The sequence below is a fragment of the Homalodisca vitripennis genome, chromosome 3 (genome assembly GCF_021130785.1).
Source record: "Homalodisca vitripennis isolate AUS2020 chromosome 3, UT_GWSS_2.1, whole genome shotgun sequence".
NCBI lineage: Eukaryota > Metazoa > Arthropoda > Insecta > Hemiptera > Cicadellidae > Homalodisca > Homalodisca vitripennis.
This window is the reverse complement of record NC_060209.1, coordinates 81,591,749-81,613,475: the sequence shown is the minus strand read 5'-3', so window position 1 is coordinate 81,613,475 and position 21,727 is coordinate 81,591,749. Positions and strand designations below refer to the sequence as shown.

Sequence of the window (21,727 nt, the reverse complement as noted above, 5' to 3'; positions counted from 1 at the left end):
TCAAAAAGATTGATTCAGTACAAAATGGCGGCTGTTCAAAGGTTTTACTTGGTTACATTTTATTAGTAGCTATAACCCCAGTAAGGCTTAAAATTAGACCCTTTCAAAATTTTTTTACGTAACAGTGATGTCATGAGTTTGTGCTGCGGGGGGACTCTTGCGGGTTCTCAATAAATGACTGCAATACATCAAAAGAGTTGTCTTCGGTTGTCGCAGTAGCGGGCCTTCCTGACCTATGACGATCGGAAACACTTCCTGTTTCCATAAAGCATTGAACAGTTCTCCCTACAGTTGTTCTAGAAATTGGCTGCCTCTCGTGAAAGTAGTCATTAAAGAAATGGCATACTTCCTCGTGTGATCGTCTGTTGTTTCCCCAACCAACCATCATAAGAAGTGTTATACGTTCACGTTCGTCAAGCGACATAGTGTAGTTGAAGAATACACAAGCAATACGACCAATTATTTTGTATTAAAGCGCACTGATAGAAAGGTTGGACAGCACTACTAAAACAAGAAAACTAGAATAGCCTACTATGAATAGACTGGCTAATAGGAAAGTCCAAAATGCGACCCAAAGATAAGAGCTTTCTAATTGTTACTGTTATCAGATTTTCCCCGTTATCAATATATTAGGACCAAATTTGTAACCCTTGAGGATAACTAACGTCACAATTCACTTCTGCACAACTGACAAGCATAATGTAGTATTTAGCTGCAGTATTCGTTTGGTTGCAGTTTTGCTTTACTGGGGTTATGGCTACTAATAAAATGTAACCAAGTAAAACCTTTGAACAGCCGCCATTTTGTACTGAATCAATCTTTTTGAGTGCGGTTTGCGGCATTAAACTCTGCTAGATAAGCCCTTTAAAATGATGTGCATATTGACCTATGCTCCTATTTAAGATTTCCTTCTGACTCCTTGCGGGACGTCCCCATGATATTACAGAAAACTGATAGTTCCTTCAAAAAGTAGATTTTTAGGTGTAGTGTTGATGTACCAAATCTTGTTTATTTATCAGTTAACGTTCAAAAAATATTATACCCGTGCAGGACTTTATGTACACCCTGTATATAAGTATATAATATATATATATATATATATATATATATATATATATATATATATATATATATATATATATATATATATATATAGTCCAGTAATGATTGGTTTAATTCTTTGTTAAAAGCTAAATAACGACGATATAAAATAATATAGGATACAATGATTTCGGATACCTTCCATCTTTATATGTTAAAAAAACTGAAACAGTACGTTTTGAGAACTAATACATATCCTTCTTTAGATGTAAAATATACAGCGACATGCGGTTAGACATGTAGTTAAAAAAACCTTTACAATATAGCACGCCAAATATATACTGTTCTTGTTTTCTTTTTAAATTTATTTATTTTTTTTAAGTAGTTTTAGATGATTCTGTTTTTGGTGGTGGATATTATCCATGTTCATTTTACATATATTTCGGTTTAACACCTGTTGACTAATAAAGACAAAAATTGCTTAGAATGTAACTCAACGTATATATAATTGATTATAATACCAGCATAACGTATGGTTAATAGGGATACTATCGCATTTTAATCCCAATAATTGCAAAAAAGAACATTGTGTTTGTTAAAAAATGCTAAAAACACATTGACAGATGCAGATAAAATTGTCATATATAGAAGCTCATAATTTCTTTATCTGAAATTCGTAATTTAAAAATAAGCTATAACGATTATCAGTCTATTACAATATTCGCAGACTGTTGAATGTTAAAGAAGCGTAACACTAACTACAACATGCCATGTAAAAAGGCAAAGTATGTTTCTGACAAGGGTTAACAAGGGTCATCTATAAATAAGTCAATTAACTAACCTAAAACGCAAACTTCCTAGTTAAGAGTACAAAGTACCTTTAACATGGCTTCGAGGATTAGTTTCCCACTCAAAGCTTTAAAGAATTCAGGATTCTTTTACAATTTGTCACATTTAAGGCCTTTGATCTCAAAGCAATTATTTTTCATTGTGTTCTACTCGGTTCTCTCGTTAAGCGGCTTCAAGTTAAAATAGTTATGCTGATAAAGCTACAATCTCTTAAACGAATAAAAAAAAACTCTCTCAATATTCATTGAGCATTGAAAGGACACGGATTACAACAAACTTTTATTTTTATAGGTTATAATTGTAGTTGAACCCTTTGAAGCTCGAACTCCCTTACGGTTTTCCTTATGGTATACTTTTTCGTATTATTTTGTTTACTTTGTTAGTATGTTTATACATTTTTCTGAAAACGAAAAAAGCTATAGATTATACAGAAACGTTTTAAGGATGTGATTTAAGAGTCAACTAGAGTGAACACACAGTGGTCCGCCTCAATCGCACTGTTTTTAGATTATGGAAATCATCCCAACACAATGGTCATATGCAAGTGTATGTCTGGACAATAGAGTTAGGTCAATACAAAGATGGATAGAGTAGGCACGGTTAGTCCACCGTACGTCATTGTAGTCTAGGAGGTAAGAGCCGATTTGTATTGTATCACCACACAGCCTTTCATTTCGTGAAATCGGCAGAGGAATCAGACTAGGAAAGAACTAATGAGGACGTGCAGAATCAGGTTTAAAAGGAAAGACCGATCTCCTTAAAAAAACCTCGCACTCTTCAGGCGTACTTTGGTAAGCATAAAAAATATGCTATTGTTTATATTTCAAAGATATTTGATTTATAGATAGAATATAACTTCTAATACGTGATAACTCTTGAGGATATTGTGATTGGTGGAAATTAGACAAGTATGTGACAACACAAGCAAGAGATATTTTAAGTAAAGCTTTAAGATTTAAAAGCTCGTGGGGAGGCAAAGAGAAATACTAATAAACAATCATCGATAGGAGTGAGCAATTAACGGAGAACGGAATCAAGGCTTTGGTTTTATGTAAAGAAGATGAAAAGAAGAAATTTTGGCCAGTTTTGCTTACCTTTCAGTTAATACATAGGACCATATCCGTTTACCGCTCACCGTTTACATAAAGACAAGTCTATTTGAATCGGTTTATTATTATTATTCCTGCGGTTATAGTGTTTATAATATTAAATTACATAACTTACAATATTTATAGTTTTAAATTAAATATAATCACTGATAAAATTAACACAATGATCAATACGCAAAATCTTCTTTATACATGTTCATAGAACATCTACCTACAAAGTTATAATTTGTTGTATTTTCTAAAGTTAGAAAACACTTACTAGGTCAAGAAAGAATAAAACATTAAATGTGCGGTAATTCAAAGACTTTCACAAACTTGCTAGCTAACATAACATGTACTCGTATATTTACTATGTAAATGACATTACAGAATATTTCTCAATACATTTCACACGAGACGTGCAGCGCCTCAACAATATACATATGAAATACATGGTTTTTATCGGAATTTCATGCAACGTGTTTATTTGAGGCACGTAAAGTAGGTGGCAGATAGCTTTTAAACCACTGTCACAAATTTCCAAATGGTTTATTCATTGAAGCAGGTGATATAATTCAAGTAATGTAAAAGGGAGATATCAGAAGACATAAAAATGTCTCTGGGCTATCCGATGATGCATTCATATTCCTTTCCCGAATCGGTTTTCTCTGTTATTCAAAAGGATTAACGCTAAAAGTATGTTACGTGGTATTTGAGAGCAAGTAATATATTATATATACGCTACAATATTATATAAAAAGAGGTTTCTGCAGAAATAGGTTATCAGCTATTAGGAATGTTGCATGTAGAATACCAAACTCTCTTTCCCAAAGTCATTTTGTACCAACAATGGTTTTGACCAACCATACTCTAGTAGATCGGGGAAATATTATATATTTGATAAAAAAACTGAATCAGGCTCTGAATCTCGCACAGTATGATCCTAGCCAAACGGGATTTAAAATTATTTTATATTTAATGTATTAAAATATACCAAAAATATATATAATAATATGCACTTACTTACACTTCTAAATATTACTAAAATTTATTTATTTAATCATTGTCAGTCATAAGTAGTGTTAATGAAGGAAACAGGATTTTTCGGACGTTTGTCAACCTGCAGTGTTATATAGCAAAGGTCCTGACAAATCATAATTTCTTAAAAGTCCTTCTATCGTAAAAAGCAACTTTAATCTAGCGTATCATGAATGTTATTCCTTTCATTGAGTACGGTTGAATTGCTCGATGTTCACAATTTATGCACGATATTAAATAAAGCACGAACGAATGTATTCACAGCTTCGGGTCGATGGTCCTTATTTCTCGACCGGGTATGGGGACACCAAAGAACTAGAAATATATTGGAGGGACATAGGGTGTAACTAACACTGTTCCGGACACTTTATACTTCCAAATAAACAAGGTTTCCAACCAAAGCTTGCCAACACCCTCCAGTCCAGTTGTTTATTTTGTCCAAACACCGCTTCCTTTGTAGTATATACAGCACTATACAATATTGCCAAGATTTTATTAGCTACATTTTTAATTTAAACGATCTGCAGGACTAAGTTTTTGGAAACCATTCTAAAAGAATGGTCACCTAAACCTTTTTTCGTTCCATGAAAAAGTACTCAAGAAAAAAAAGAAGATATTAATAAAAGTTGAACCATCTTAAGGTCTAATAAAAAAATTAATTTGAAAATAGGATATTTAACCACGAAAAGAAAAATAATAATACAAAAATAAAACCAATAAAATGTAGACTACTAATACTGAGGGGTGTGGTTCATTCAGAAGAGCTCTTCCCTCAGATTCGCCTCAGACGGGGAGAGCGTAGTTAGGAGTTAAATAAATTCCAAGTACCAGTTGTACCAGAAGTCTTATGTTGTTTCTTCATGTTCTACAATTGTCCAATACTTTTTAGTTCCTAAAAAAGATCTATATTCTTTAGAATCAACGATGCAGATGATTCTCCTGTCCTTGTTTTATCAATACACTGAAAAGTATTGTAACAGTGCTTGCTGACATGCAAGAGTTACTTGTCACTATGTGGGATGATAAGCTCACCTATTTTTATCTTTAGCTAGAGTAGTATCGCACGACGCGAAGCGACGTATCGTTGTAAGTATCGTGTAATCTGTCATCATAAATTAAAATTAATGTTTCTTGTTATGGCATGTCATTTATACAGTTTATTATCGTTGCTAGTAACATATTATTTTTCTTTACTTGATTAAGTTGTTTTATGTCATAGTAAATTAATTAAATTGTTACCATATGATTCTGTAATGATCTATATCTTTATTACATTCCTATTTGTTGTGCTGATCGTATGTCGGATGAAACGATATTCTCGTTACAAGCTGAATTTTAACGTAGTATAGAATATAGTTTATTTAGGATAACAATATTTTATGTCGGTTCTTGTCTGTAATGGTTATTCTATTGAAATAATAATAAATAATCGTAACAATGGTAATGTAGTCTCTTGTAAGCCAAAAAAACCGCAATACACTTTACCAATATAACGTATTCTAGAGCCTTCCGTCACGTATAACGTTAGCAGAGGCCTTATTGTGCAACATAGCGAGATGCCTTCGTTGACGAATGTTACGGTTCACTGGGCAGCTGCCAGATAATTGATATGGCTATAATAATTTTGTTATAACTGTCTCTAGAATCCTTTCTTCAGGAAACAGCAAATAGCGGTAACGTAATTTTGTTCGAAATGTAATACGTAGCAGGGGAATATTTAATTTGTTTAAGTTATGAGATTGGTAAGTAAATAGATTCGATTAAATAATACACCCTTGGATAGTTTACATTGCCATATATGTATGGATGGATTTCAGACACTTTAAAATAATGTATACAGTATTTAACACATTTAACGGTGACTATGGACAATAATGGTGACTTTACTCAGCTATAAAAGACAAATTGAGTAATGTAACGTGTATGAACTACCGTACGCTAACATGCTGTGTTCTTTTTGATAGAAAAAGATTTTGCGTTCAATATAGACTGATCAAGTTATAAATAATTATTCAGTTAAGTGTGTTTGTGAGAAATGCAAAGTTTTACTGTACGTACCACTTGGTTCACGAAGACAAACAAAGACCCAGCATTTGAATAACGTAGTAAGTAATCATTCCTCAGTGGTTGAATCCCCTGAATAGGAAATAGTGTTGGAAATGAAGTGTTCCGGCGGCAAAAATAACGTTCGAAATGGCGTATCTTCTTTCCAAACACCGTTTAACTTGAAATGATTTATAACGAACAGAAAGATCGGCAGAGAGGTAGGCCTTCTAGGTAATGGTAAACACCTCTTTAAAAAGGAAATGCGCATATATCGTTTTCGCATGTTTAACAAGATGAGCACACTCATATTATTATAAATAAGCAAATAAGTTTATGTCATTAATTAGAAGAAAAAATGAATTAGTTACATGGATTTCCATAATAATAGAATCATATAAATCAGTTATATTGTAAGAAAACAGCAGTATACTCATTCTATGTTACATTTTAGAAATATATTATTTACAAATATATTATTCAAAAATATTATTTATAACTATAACTGGCGATTGTAATAATATTTATTGTTATACGTAATTTTGGACTCATTTACGACAGTTATTACGTAAGAAATACTATACTTTCCAAAAAGATAATAGTAGTGTGTACTGACGAAATTAATTACATAAGTATCAGACATTTTTACCGAGATTAGACATCAATTTATTTTGTAGTTGTAACTTATACATGTATTTAAATTATGTTATGATTTGGATTCTTACATAGTCTCATAAAAATAAATTAAAAGGAAGATTTAATCCGATTTTTAAATAATTGTCTTAAAACAGATTGCTAGAAAACAATTATAATTGTGTTAAATTGGTTTTCACCATTTCTATCAAAGTCTTTGCAATGAATTATAAAACCGTTTATATTCAGGCAAGCAATCTACAGGTCTGCAAAGTCTTCCGCATGTCAAAAACAATTTTGCATACAGCACGCAACTGAAACTATTGTACAAGTGAGGGTTATAAATAAAAAAAAATAATTAACTGAAATCGAGAGTGATCTAATTTACTTTTATTTCTTTTATAAGCACTGCATTATAACTAAATTTTACTTCAGAAAACTTAATGTAATAATTAATAATATAAAAGGCATTTAAAAGAAGTGTATCAATCTTTACATCCTTAAGTTTACTTAAAAATGATGTGAAAGCTGTACAGAAGTACAATTGTTTTCGACACGTTCAAATGACGAGTGCTAGTGCTCGTAAATAAAACTGAATTTAATTTTGGCATGAAAATGATCTCTTTATGTTTTAAGCGAATATAGGACTCAGCAAGGCCTGGAGACGCAAGTAGATTTTAATTTATTGCTGACTAGGTATTTACTTTTTATATGAGTAATTTGGATATAAAAATTAGGACAAGTTCCTGCATTATAAATACGAGTGACTTTCCAACTTCGTGATTCATGCCATTTAAGATAATATTATTTTATTATAACGCAAAGTTTTCTCTCATTAAGTTATTTCTTGCCTAATTGATAAGTTATTTGGAGTACTCTTCATGAATTAACTTGCACGAGAATAAAACAGTTATCTTTAAGTTAGGGTAGGTACTCAAAGCATTTAGAAAAAAATCAAGTTTGTTTTTTTGACCAGAAACCGACAGTTTATTGTGCCATTCACTTAGTTTTCTCATTTGAACTTCAGACCATTCCCAATTTTGGGTAACTATTTTAATTCTAAAAAGGACGGTTGCAAATTATAGCCTAATAAACTTGGACTTGATCGCCTTGTTGTGTTCACAAAGTTGCGACAAGAACCAATGTCATTGAAAGTCATCACCACTATTACGTTTGGTACAACTATTCAATGTGAAAGAACATTTGGTTAGAGAAGCGAATACAAAGTTTAAGTCCTATCGCGAAATGGCACATCGCAGTGCGAACGCTTGTTTCATGTCATTGCGAGGAACCGTTTTATTTACTCTTAATGGCTGTTGGGCCAAATTATCCTTTCTGCTGCAACAACAAGTGTCCAATCATGGCGGAAATCACAATGATTACTGCTGTACAAACCAATCAAAGCAGCTGCGGCTGACTGGATTTTACCCACCGACACATTTTCTTTGTTTTATTTTAACACTGTCTGATAAAATGCAGAATGCAGTTAATGCAAAACATTCCATTTGTACTAGAAACAGTAATTTCTAGTGAATGTAAAACATTCTATTTGCACCAGACATATTAAGTGTTTGAAATCCAGTGTATTACTTGTTTCTAAAGTATTTTATTTCGGATGACATACTTTTGAGGAAAATTTAAATTGTAAGGAGGAGAATAATTTTTTTGTACATTGCATGTAACTTTAGAATACTCGACTTACGATGCGACAGTGGCGGCGACTTTGAGATGTAGATGGTTTCTCAAGTGACCAAAATCAGAATGATTTTTTCTTATAAGATGGTATAAAGAATTAATATTTAATTTTAACTTTCCCCTGCAAAAATTCCAATGAGTAATGTGGAGTATGGTCTTCCACCGGGCTATATAGAGGGCTGTTTATAACCATAGATTTCTATTTCGAAATTCAGATTCAGTGAGAGTCTTCAAACCACTATGTGGGTATGTGAAAAGTTTTTTTATAAGACAACCACTGGAGGTTTTGGAAAATATTTATCAGCTTAATGTAATTTTAAAATGATTTGACATACGAGGGTACAAGTTTTTATTCGCCAATATACAATATTCCGAAAGGTAGTAAGTTTGCTTTTGTAACTAATTGAATATGCCTAGATTATCTTCAATGATGCTAGTTATGCGTAGATTAGACAGGGTAAAAGCTTCCCCAGAGAAGAAATCTTTTCATTTGGGATTTTCAAATAGATTAGAGTGCGGATGAATTTTAGTTAAAAATTAAGATGAAATTTCGCTACTTTTTGAGAGGATTTTCGTATATATCCAGCAAACCCTGTTTATGTGTTTTTTTAGCATTATTAGGAAGTTTTAAGCTAAAAATAGGTATTCATACTATTATAATGTCTCATTAGTATGATTCGAAGGCCATTCTATATTTTTAATGTAGTGTCCCTACCCCAAGTAAAGTCTACAGTGGTTTTGGGTCAGTAAATTGTCTATAAAAAATATAAAAAAACAATGCAAGAGTTTTAGTAAATGAAACTACTTTCACTAATTCTAACAGTTTTAAATTATATTTGGCTAATAATAACCATATTATTTTCGGTTTTTATATTTGAAATTGTGTGTCTATAATTTTATGAATTGTAGTTGATTTAAAAGTAAGTTAAACAATAAGTCAAGAATGATTTTACAAATTTCAAACATACGTTGACGACATGGTTAGGAGTGGTTACGAGTCAACAGCACCTCTTTTTATATAAGCATTGGCAGGATCGGATGTAAAAATAGAAGAGGAATTGTATCAGATTATTGATGACGATGAAAATAACCGAGTACAGGAATAACAACGGGGAAAGGGCTGAGGAGGGAGTTCTGGTCGGGATAATAATAAGTTGCGACATAATTGCTGTGTCTGTATTGACTAAGGAGTTATTCTGGTATTAATGTTACTCTTCCTTACTTTTATTACAGTACTCGATCCGCAGTCCGTAACGGAGACAGCAAATTAACTGCCCTGTTAATAATAGGAAATATGGGGTTTTGTGATGTTCTTATAGAAATAGCCAAGTAAAAAAAAAAAATGAAACGTGTACAAAACCAGTACCTAGATCGCATTTTATAAGGATACTAGCTGTTTCCCGCGGCTTCGCACGCTTTTCGTAAGCTTTGCCCGTGTAAGAGCATTTCTGGTTCAAGTACATTATATTTCCATCGCCAATGTAGAGTTTGCCTTGATGTCACGATCATGAACATCTATCAAAAGTGTATTGTACACGTACATGTCCTTTATTATAAAGTGGTCTAACACTCAACCTTTAAGTTCAACCAGAAACTTATTTTAAAGACAAATATACATCATAACTTAGCGCCTTCAAATATTTTTTGGCAGTTAAATATACGTAACTGCCTTGCAATTGCAGTTTATAATGTGCAGGCGATTGGAAAACTTTTATCTTTTGCAACGCCGTCTGGTGGCGAGTTACATCAATGGGCGTAGCATATAAACCTTCTCAGCGGAAAAAATACATATACATACAAATTTTTATAATAATCGGCCACAAAGTTCCCGATTCCATAAAGGACAAACACACAAACATTCATTTATATATATATATATATATATATACTAGCGGGCCCGGCGCGCTTTGCTGCGCATTTCAATAATTTTTTGCAAAAGTTGCCCGCGGCTTCGCACGCAATTTCCCGTTGAAAACAGTACACTATATTCACTTATTCTTTTTCTATCACATTCTAAACATTGCTGAGATAATTAATAGTCGTTCCATCGTGAGCCTCTTGGGCGTATTATGAAGGTATGTACCATATTCCTGCCTCTATCTAGCTGTTACCCACGGCTTCGCACGCAAATCTTAAGAACCGAAGTCCTTATATTACTTAGTAATTTTTTTTTTTTACTATAATAAATTTTAGATTAAATTAGTTATATCTCCGATGCCACGATTGAGCTTGCTTTGTTGTCTCGATCGAGAGAATATGTACACACGGAGTTTTGAGAACCATACTTCTGTCAAAAAAAACAACCAAGGTTGATTTTATAACATTCTTTATATTTGTAGCCAACGTAAGATAGTAATTATGATATCTGCATTACTCTTCTGATCAAGCATGAGCATGGTTTATATTAAATAAATATTGCAGTGAATATAAGGTGAATTTTTACGTCAAATTTGAATTGTATTATCTGGATAGTAAAGTCTATGTTTAACAGTGATTGCAAAAACAGTTTAAACAAAATTTGTCGTTTCTCTTAAGCTTACTCTATGCTTTAAAACTATAAGTGTAATATATGTTTACAAAGAACAGCTGATTAAAAATTTGAAAAGACGTTAACATATGTTTGCTGCAATGCATTTCTTATGGGTATTTCTGTAACCAGTGGGGCGGAATCCTGAATCGGGAAAGGGATGGGCATAGCTTATAAACCTTCTCCGTGGAAAAATACATATACGTACAAATTTTCATCATGATCGGTCCAATAGTTCACGATTCCATAAAGGACAAACATACAAACATTCATTTTTATATATATAGATATATATGTATATATATATATATATATATATATATATATATATATATATATATTAGTTATTAACTGAAATATTTTCTCGGCACATATGTTTTAATTAATATTTTAATGGATTCTTTCTATATATTTAAAGATTTTCTTTGATATTGTAGTAGAAGAAAATATAATAATTTTCTAAACGTGAATCCTTTTAAATTAGGATAAACAATTGTTTGAAAATAAATGTTCCACAGGAAAATATTGAAATGTTATGAAACAAAATATTATACCAAACGTTAATAGTTTAAATGTCCAGAAGAATAAACGGAAATGAACGAAAAAATATAATCTTAGGAAAGGAATGGAATTATACGATAAGTGCTGGTACCCAAATCGCATTGAAGTTTTAATAACCACTGAAAAATCGCAGTCTTGATTCCTTTTGACAACCTAGACTTAGACACAGATCGTACACAATAAAAAACAAACGTTATTGAGCTATTGGGTTAGACAAAAATATGTTTATTTAATAGCTATTTATATTTTTTCCAAAATTAAATTATAAGAAAATGTTCCCTCTCTTTGGAAGAGAGGTTGAATTCCACCTGTAAATGTATACCAATCCGTCACATTTTTTACCTTTTGGTAGAAACAACATGCTATGGTTGAAAACAATTAAAACGAAACATCACTTGTTAAAAACACTGAGTATGCGTACAGCTCCTTCCATTATCGGATGGAACGTAAAATGAATTTAATTTCCACTAAATCCAACGCATTATGGAAATATGAAAAGTCGTATGGAAAAATTTTAATCATTGTACTCACTGGGTGCCTATAAACCGCGATGCATCATAACTATCCATATTAAGCTTAGTCTAATTTAGACACCATTAATATGGTAAAATTTATTTGATAAAATAAAAAATAACCGTAAAATATTTCAATTCCGTAATTTTTATGTAAAAACATACGTAAGCAAAATCACGCAAAATTAAATCCATTCAAAATTTACATTATGTGTTTTGGTTGTTATTCATGTTTCCATTTTCAAGTTATATTTTTTATTCCATAAAATTACTTTAACTAGCATCTTGTATTTAAGTAGTATCCAACATATATGACTTAAAGGTATTAAATAAAAGCCACTTAAGATACGGGGAATCGCGTTTTATTCAAATACTCGGCGTATATTTCAGTCCTTATAAGACTAATCCTTCACCATCTCACATATTTAGTAATAATTTACAAGATTTTATTTCAAAAATATAATCAACACCCATATTACAAATCCGGTGTACAAAGCAGGTAAACATATTTAGCTGCAGATTATTTTTACCAGATTATACAGGCAAGTAATAATTTGATATCTTGAGTTGCACGATCTCTAAGAACACGTTCTGCTTACAAGACATCATCAGTCAACGAGATGATTTTACCTTCCGCGGCCGTTATTCAATCTACCCATCAGGAAAATAGGAAACTCATCACTGTCAAGGGACAGGAATTATGCCCCTCATCACCGATCTATCACTTTTTCTCTTAGGAATACCACATCGGTAGGTGATAATACACACACACAAGATACATTACAGCGTAATAAAATTAATACACTATATTACAATACATAAATTATTATTCTCCACTACAAATTAACGATAGTTTGATTAGTTTTAAAATCCAGCTTGTTTATAAATACGTTACCAAGTAACTAAATTAATATTTTAATTGTAAATAAGTGAATGAGCATTGAAATGAATGAGCTCATATAATATATGTTTTTCATAAAAATATTACTAGCGTATTCTTGTATGGAAAAATTATTTCTCGCTTTTGAAAACACCACACGTAAAGTCGAAAAAGAGCAGTAAACTCTTTGTTTATATTTTGGTCCTAGGTAGAGTTCATAGAAATTTGCCTATTGCAATCGCCCTGACGGGAATTACCGACGATTTTTCTAATTTTTTCTCTTTTTTTCATTTTCTCTGATTACGATCTCAAGAAACAAAAACTACCATTATCCGAATATATATGGTCTTATGCAATATAACGCGAGCTTATGAACACAACAACTACCACAATTAACAAAATATATCCAAACTAAACTTGGCACAGTGGCAATATTTATGATACCTTGGATAAGTTCGTTAGCCAGTATTAACCAATAAAACATTTTAAGATTTCTTCCGTTTGCGTTCGTGCCAAAATGTTAACCCAATTAATTCACAACATTGAACCAAAAGCGATACATTTTTAAAGTATATTAAGTAATTATATACAGCTTTTAATATTTAAATTGTTTCGATATATAGAGTATTTAATTAAGGTGGAATAATTGTTAACACAAGAGCTATTGTGTTGTATTCAATATGTTCTAAATAAACGCGCTACAGAGATAGAATTTGTGTATAGCTTCGTTGAGTTTGCTATTATTAACCAATAAACGTTTTAAGATCGTGGTCATTTGAAATTTTTATTTACTTTTATTATTACATATTTTTATACTTTGAAATTACTTTATATTTGAAGAATATAATAAAATACAGAGTGTTCCATTATACAAACAAATTTGACCACCACACTAGAAAATGGTGACAGTTCTTAAAAGTTTGGAATACGTATCTTAAACGTTTCCAATTAAACAAGAACGACAGGTTCCCTATTCACTGTATGCTGTCAGATTTATAGTTTTCTAGATCACAATGGTGAGCAGGTAAAAAGACCGCCCTGTAGACATCCGTACTATACGACAGTAGAACAATCTTACAGCACGACACTGATACACTTTGCCTACACGAAACTGTCATATCTTAGCTACACGCTACTGATACACCAGTGGTAATTATTACTGATAAACCCGGGTCGAATAATAAGTCAGTGCTATACGATGCTGATATTATATATACGTACTATACCAATGTAACATTCATGCTCCTAGATTTTATAGCTGGAAAACACGAAATTAGTACGAAACTTGAAGTCATTGATTCACCTAAATTAAGGGTCACTTACACACCAGTATACACGCTGTTTCATACCGCCACACAATATCCTTTGATGTAATAGTCTGGGACAATCCTGATAGTAATGTTATCAGAGCATTAACCCGATCATGACCTGAGATATGAAGTATAATTATAGCACAGCCATTTACATATTCTGTTTTATCAGTCTCGTATGAAGTAACGACTGTTACAATGTACTTGCCTCTAAACTGTACAAATAGTTGTGGAAATGTTTCCAGTGTTGTGTAGGTCAGTGGTAAGAGTGTTATGGATGTAAAGTAGAATGGTCTGCTGCTATTTTCATTGAATTGAAAAAACTTACAATTTTTCTAATTCCTCAATTCCGTCACATAACTGCAACTGTATTTATAATGAGAATAAAACAATCTGTTTCACTGTTTCTATTCCAATCAATGACACCAATTGTAGCATAACTGGTAGCATAATTGATTGGATGAGTTGAATGGTCCATCATCCATGATCAAGGTGACCAGACGTCAGCATTAGGAGGACATGTTCTCTTTTTTTAATGTTTGTCCTCTTGTTCTCCAGGTTTTTGAAAATTTATAAAATCTTTTGGTTTTTTTAGCGAACGCTTAAGTGTTAAAAAAAATACTAGCATTACGTTAAAAAATTCTTGCGAGTTTCAAAGTTCCGAATATAAAAATTTCGTAGACCATGAAAAATTATTGCAGTGAACACGTAATGCCATGGTATTAGTTATGCTGTTAGATTCAGTTATATGTTGTGTGTTATCTATATAGTGTCACTGACTCACTTTTGTTTCTGTCCGCTCAGATGCACTGGCGCTTCTCCTTCTCCTTATTGAAGTATTATGAATGATAATAATTTGGTTGTAATACAACCAATACAATAAATTTATTCCAATTATTTCGCAAATTTTATTTTTAATATCGTTCGAAAAATTAGGTTCAAATCAGTTATAATTTTTAAAGAGAAAACCTCTAACAATAAATAATTCAATCTTATGCCACATTCAAAACAATAGCGTAAATGATATTTTTATCAATCATTATACACTTTAATAATATAAATTCGTTTTATTTTTCAATTCATATGTCAAACAAATCCAAATTCAGTTTTTTTTTTTTTATTTGAATTATAAGCAATACAGTTGTGCGTTTTTTTAAAGAATTTTTAATACTGTCCTTATTTTTCAAACCCAAAAGTCCTTACTTTTGCGAAGTCCTTCCTATCATAGGAATTTGCGTCTGGTCACCCTGTATAATATTTTAAAATACAAGCAGCAGAACTTACCCAGCTTTCCTGACTGCCCCAGTACAGTTGAAGGAGGCAGCGGCCGTGCCGGTCTGTTTGGCGCGGTACGGCGAGTTGTGTACACTCTCGGCGTCCTCTTCGTCACTGACAGCAGTCGTCAGTGACATCCGGTCATCATCCGACATCTGGAACAATGATTTCCTGGATACAGTATTCTCGTTCGGTGCATTACAGGAGATCATTGAGTTTCTATATATGTATCTGCCATAGCTCGTTTCGTGCATATACATCTGATTTGATTTATTACAATAATAACTGTTATGGTTACGATTTATACTCAGGAGTTCAACGTGGTACCTCTTCGTGCCACGACAAATATCACGTTTATAACCGAGCTCTTATAAAAATTTTACAAGAGTGTCTCGGTTGAATGCTTCAACGGCTGTTGTAATCTTATTACAAATTTAATGCACTCATTCGTCTTAAGATTTAAGTACCAATTGCGAACGGAGTGATTACTGGGAGGTTCCTCAATAACATTTCTTCTAAGTTCCCGTTAAACACTTACAAATGATTGCTTGATGTAAACATATATCTCTCAATATACTTACTATTATTCCGTATTATGCTTTATATACAACTTGCACTTGTGACATTACCTAACAGCTAATAAACTTAATGCGTTTCTCGTTCCATTGGTGCCAACGGATTCAGTCTTAAGATTTATTAGTCTAGTAGTGTACGTCGTAAACACCAATTGTACTAGCCCTCTATGACGCGTAACTTTATTGTTTCATAGATAGAATCGTTTTTTTTATAATACATTTTACAGAAACAAATTGTTAAACTGTAATCTTGGATAATATTTATCACGGTAGAATACATAATTGTGCCATGACGCGTAATATCAGCCACATTAAGCTTGTAAACACCCTGTATGCGATATTTTCTTCCCGTTGTTCACTGACAATACGTATCGGAATGTAATGTTATGCTTAGTCTTCGTTCTTAGTTATACAAATGAACATAGCCGCTGCCACGACTATAATTTAAGATCCCGAGTTCACACTACATCGAAAAATTACTAAAACAATTAATAAGTTAATATACTAAGGCCTCGCTGTGGGAAGCCAAATAAGATATTAAATCGGGCTGAGCCAGTGATGTAGTGATAGGCTGAGCTTTAGCGAAGCATATTACTCATAAGGCTGCACCAAGTTTATTTCTGTCTCTCTGTATATGTATGTATGTATGTGTATATGTATGTACGTCTGCCCATACAATATCTCGCAAACGAACTGACTTACAGACTTGAAATTGTACATGAAGCTACATTTTTATATAAGGAACACTGTGTTAGATGATGGTACATTTGCATCTAGGGGATGTGGCATGTGGCTGAGCGTTATCAAATATTATTATTACATTGGCATTCTGGATAACCATTAAGGCAACCAGAAAATAGAAGAATAAATACATTTTTAAAGAAACTCAATAGATACATAAGAGATTCAAACGTGATAAGTTACCCCATATAACCTAACTAAGCAAAACGTACGTAATTTTATAGTGACTTGGTGTGTTGACTTTTCATTGTTCAAATAATTTTATAAAATACAATTTAATAAACTCAAATCTTGCAGATCGATTTTATATCTAGATCTAAAATTTTGCACGAATCTTTATGTGTACTAGAATGACTTCTATGATGTATCATTTGGGAAATTGTCAAGAAAGATTGAGTATATATGTCCGCAGGACATCTCGAAAAGTAAATGAGATATAGAGTTTAATGTTTTGCATGTAACCTTAACGAAGACTCTTACGACACGTGGTGTGGCTTATTTCTACCGTGTATATTATGGAATCGCTGTGGGAAGACATATTTAGTTAAAAAATGTTGAATGATAGAAGATGCAGTAATATAAAGTTAAGTGCAGCTCAACGGCAGTGGCTCAGTCTACATTGAGACACAAAACGTTCAGACACAGAAACAAAAACAGGCAATTGTTTTAGAACTAAACAAAACAAAAATGCTGCTTGAAAATATCATCCAAGAATAATACGTGACACCTTAAATATAAAGAAATAACTGTAAAAAAACGGGCAGAATAACTTTCGCAAAAACTGGATGTCTGTAATAAAGAAGTAATATTTATTACTAATCAGTTGTATTGATTGCTGATAAATCACTTTGATATGATCACTGATAACTGATATCGATCCCTCATTGGGCGAGTCTTAACCAATGACTGAACACCTCTCCTTTCCACCTTTTACTGCATATCTTAATGAGCGGTGTGCATAACTGTGTGCCAGTTTCATACATTAAGTGAAGACAGTTTACTGCACCAAGGTGAAAATACCATATGATTTTAATTGTGTTAGCAATATTTCATTGCGGTCTAAGCAAGAAATTTTGGAACCATCCGTATTATAACGAAATCATAGAATCTGAAAATTATAACTTTTATTTCGTTTCTTACTATTTAAAAATTATTTTGTATATGGAAAATTTCATTGACTATACCAGGTGTAAAGTACTTAAGACAGTCATTTAAATCAAATTTCGTGTTTAAAAAGTGGGAAGTCGTTATAATATCTTTATATCACGAATTTAATTACTTCACCCCGAAGCCCGTAGGTACACAAACACATCCATGACTTTAGGTTACAGAACAGTTCTTAGGAGTGCTTGATAAAATACGTAATTATATTGTTTAAGCGTTAATATACACAAACACGTTGTTTATGAATTAAACAAAATATATTAAAGAGTTTCAAAGTGTATGATTATACAAGAGTCTTAAAAAGTATACGAAACAAAGTACAACTAAACAAAAGAAAAGAATTCAAGTAATAAAATTTTGAATACTGTAACTTAATGCTTTTAAATCGGAACATTGATTGCCTAACATATTACAGGTCGTACGTGAAATTGTATGATTATTTATTATAATTGATATTATCAAGGTTTTAAAGTTTTAAATGTACGTGTTGTACGGAAGGGAAAATATCTTATTAAACACTGTACTTGTTGATTACTGTGAAAAAAGGTAAAAACTTATCTTTGAAATAAAACTGATACTGACATGCCTATGAAAAGTTCACAGATGTAAGAAAACTGTAGCCAATCGTGTAAGAAGGAACTACTTGAAGTTTACATGTAAACCGTCAGCCAAGAGTTGGCTGATGGACTGTGAAGAAATGAAATCTCTTGAATGACTGTGGCTCAGGTCTTCATCTGGAATTATCATAGTCCAGGACCGAGAACCAATTTGAATTGTAAAAATACACAACTGATGAAAGGTTTATATAAAAGCCAAAATATGAGGGTACCTATCCAAAGAGTTTAAAATATGAGTTATAAATTTTTTTCAGTATTTTCAGCTGGGTTTCAGTATTTTTATGTAATTATCAGACAGCGGTAAAACTGTTTTGTCTGCCGATTGGTTTTATGTATCAAGCTATATAAAAGTATTATTTTGGATTTATGATTTACCTGTAAATGTTTAATACTATACATTTCGACCTCCAGCAAAATTAGCATAACTGAAGGTCGATTTTTACCTTATGAAAAATTCCTCTATTTATTTCACGAAAACCAGGTTGTAGACTTTCACCGATAGAAGGATGTTGGGATAGTTAGGCTACATGTGTCCATATGTCACATAATTGAATCTCACATGGGGTGTATTGAGTTTTTTTTACAGATTTATTTATCGACTATATTCGCTAACGGCCAGCGAAATTCAATGCAGTGACGTGCACGGTCATCGAACTCAGGTTTTCTTATATAGAAATCAAGCTCAGTGCAAAATTTCAAGTTTATGTGTCAGTTCATTTCTCATATATCGTGCTGAAATCAGAAAAATAGATCCACAAACAGATAGAAATGAAATTTTACCAGCTCCCTTCGCTAAAGCTCAGCCAATAAATTGCGTTTAGGCTCTTACTACTATTATGGTATTTGATTTTGGGTTGAGTAAGTAGATAACGCGTTTTATGTCGCGAATTTGACACTTAAAGATATAATGAAAATTAGCTGTTGAACTCTAATGCTATGAAACACAAGATATTGTTTAAATCAACTGGTAAGAAAAAACACTTTTTAAGGAACACGAAATCATCGATTGAAGACAATACCACTATTGACGAAAGGCACTAGGTTTACGTAAAGACGATGGTTAAAACATAAATACAGCGATGTCGTACCGTACGGAACTTTTATTGTGGTTGAGAAAGGAAATTGGATTGCAGAGGTTTCATCTGAAGATCCTCTTAAAAAGCTTCCAACTCGGATTCTGTCGGACGTTTATACTCCTGCAATACTATTGGCTGTACATTGTGAACAGGAAATGATACACGTTATTTAGTAACATAACATAAATCACAATATACGTATCCACTTGTAAGACACAATTACAGTTTACGGGACGTTTATACTCCTGCAGTACTATTGGCTGTACATTGTGAACAGGAAATGATACACGTTATTTAGTAACATAACATAAATCACAAGATACGTATCCACTTGTAAGACACAATTACAGTTTACGGGACGTTTTTACTCCTGCAATACTATTGGCTGTACATTGTGAACAGGAAATGATACACGTTATTTAGTAACATAACATAAATCACAAGATATGTATCCACTTGTAAGACACAATTACAGTTTACGGGACGTTTTTACTCCTGCAATACTATTGGCTATACATTGTGAACAGCAAATGATACACGTTATTTAGTAACATAACATAAATCACAAGATACGTATCCACTTGTAAGACACAATTACAGTTTACGCGACGTTTATACTCCTGCAATACTATTGGCTGTACATTGCGAACAGGAAATGATACACGTTATTTAGTAACATAACATAAATCACAAGATACGTATCCACTTGTAAGACACAATTACAGTTTACGCTACGTTTATACTCCTGCAATACTATTGGCTATACATTGTGAACATCAAATGATACACGTTATTTAGTAACATAACATAAATCACAAGATACGTATCCACTTGTAAGACACAATTACAGTTTACGCGACGTTTATACTCCTGCAATACTATTGGCTGTACATTGCGAACAGGAAATGATACACGTTATTTAGTAACATAACATAAATCACAAGATACGTATCCACTTGTAAGACACAATTACAGTTTACGCGACGTTTATACTCCTGCAATACTATTGGCTGTACATTGCGAACAGGAAATGATACACGTTATTTAGTAACATAACATAAATCACAAGATACGTATCCACTTGTAAGACACAATTACAGTTTACGGGACGTTTATACTCCTGCAATACTATTATATATGATTTAACTTTAATATAGCACCACACGAAATGATTATATATACGAGATAGTATTAAAAAAATTGTGTTACAACCTTCTTTGGGTGATAGTACTTATAATTCCAAACAAACAATTTCATAAAAACACAGTTCGTGAAATGGGTCCCCTAACGTTTATAGTAAAGTTATTTTCTCTAGAACTATAAAATCTACTGATATCAAACTTTGTACAATACTTGAAAAATTATAATTTTTAGTCTTAATAATACCAAATGGGTTCTGTTGAAAAATGTTTAATGCCAAATAACAAACGAAAATAAAAAAAGCATTATAGTTATAAGATTATGAGAGATATTTTACTATTATTATTACAATTGCACCAGTACTTTTTTAACAAAATCTATCAACGCTTAAGCAAGCACAAGCACGTTAAAGGTACGTTTGCACAACCTGACAGCAACAAACATGTCAAAACATCTGATGCCTCTCGACTGACAATAATGTTTGTTGCTCCCGGCTTGTGCAAGATAAGCACTTCTTATTTTAAGCTCATTCGTACTCGATGATTCTAAATGTTAACAGATTAATTGACATTTCATCGTTAAAGATCAAACCAAATATGTTACCTTTATTCACTAGCGTTTCTTAGATACATTAGATTTCCATAATAACTATTCACTTAACCATTAGTAAAATAATTACCTCGGCATAATTGAGCTTTCACCGTAGCACATTTTTAAAGTTTAACTTTGAAGGTACAGCTCGACAGTGATTTAAAGTGATCGAAGAGCCTGTTGTTCAAGTGGGGCCAAATTATCAAAAACCTCTCCCCGTCAATTCTCTTTAGGAAGGTGAAGGGTCCCACAATGGCGAGTCCCGCGCTGAGACATCTCGACACGGAAAAGGAGCCTGTCATAAATGTACTAGGGTTCACGGAACGTCAATATGCTATATGTCATGCAGCAAGTTAATATCCTGCATGCAC

General features: G+C 32.4%; 1 protein-coding gene across 16 annotated transcripts in view; it reads right to left on the bottom strand.

Annotated features, from left to right (window-relative positions):
- LOC124357111 (protein still life, isoforms C/SIF type 2) overlaps window positions 1–21,727 on the bottom strand; it is a 911,156-nt gene that overhangs the window by 254,970 nt on the left and 634,459 nt on the right. For all 16 annotated transcript variants that reach the window (XR_006921921.1, XM_046808566.1, XM_046808571.1 and 13 more), the window contains one exon: window positions 15,462–15,607. Coding sequence is in view for 15 of the 16 variants with exons in the window: in XM_046808566.1 (XP_046664522.1) it covers window positions 15,462–15,607 (146 nt within the window). In the remaining variant the exon portion in view is untranslated. The remainder of the gene's footprint in view (window positions 1–15,461; window positions 15,608–21,727) is intronic.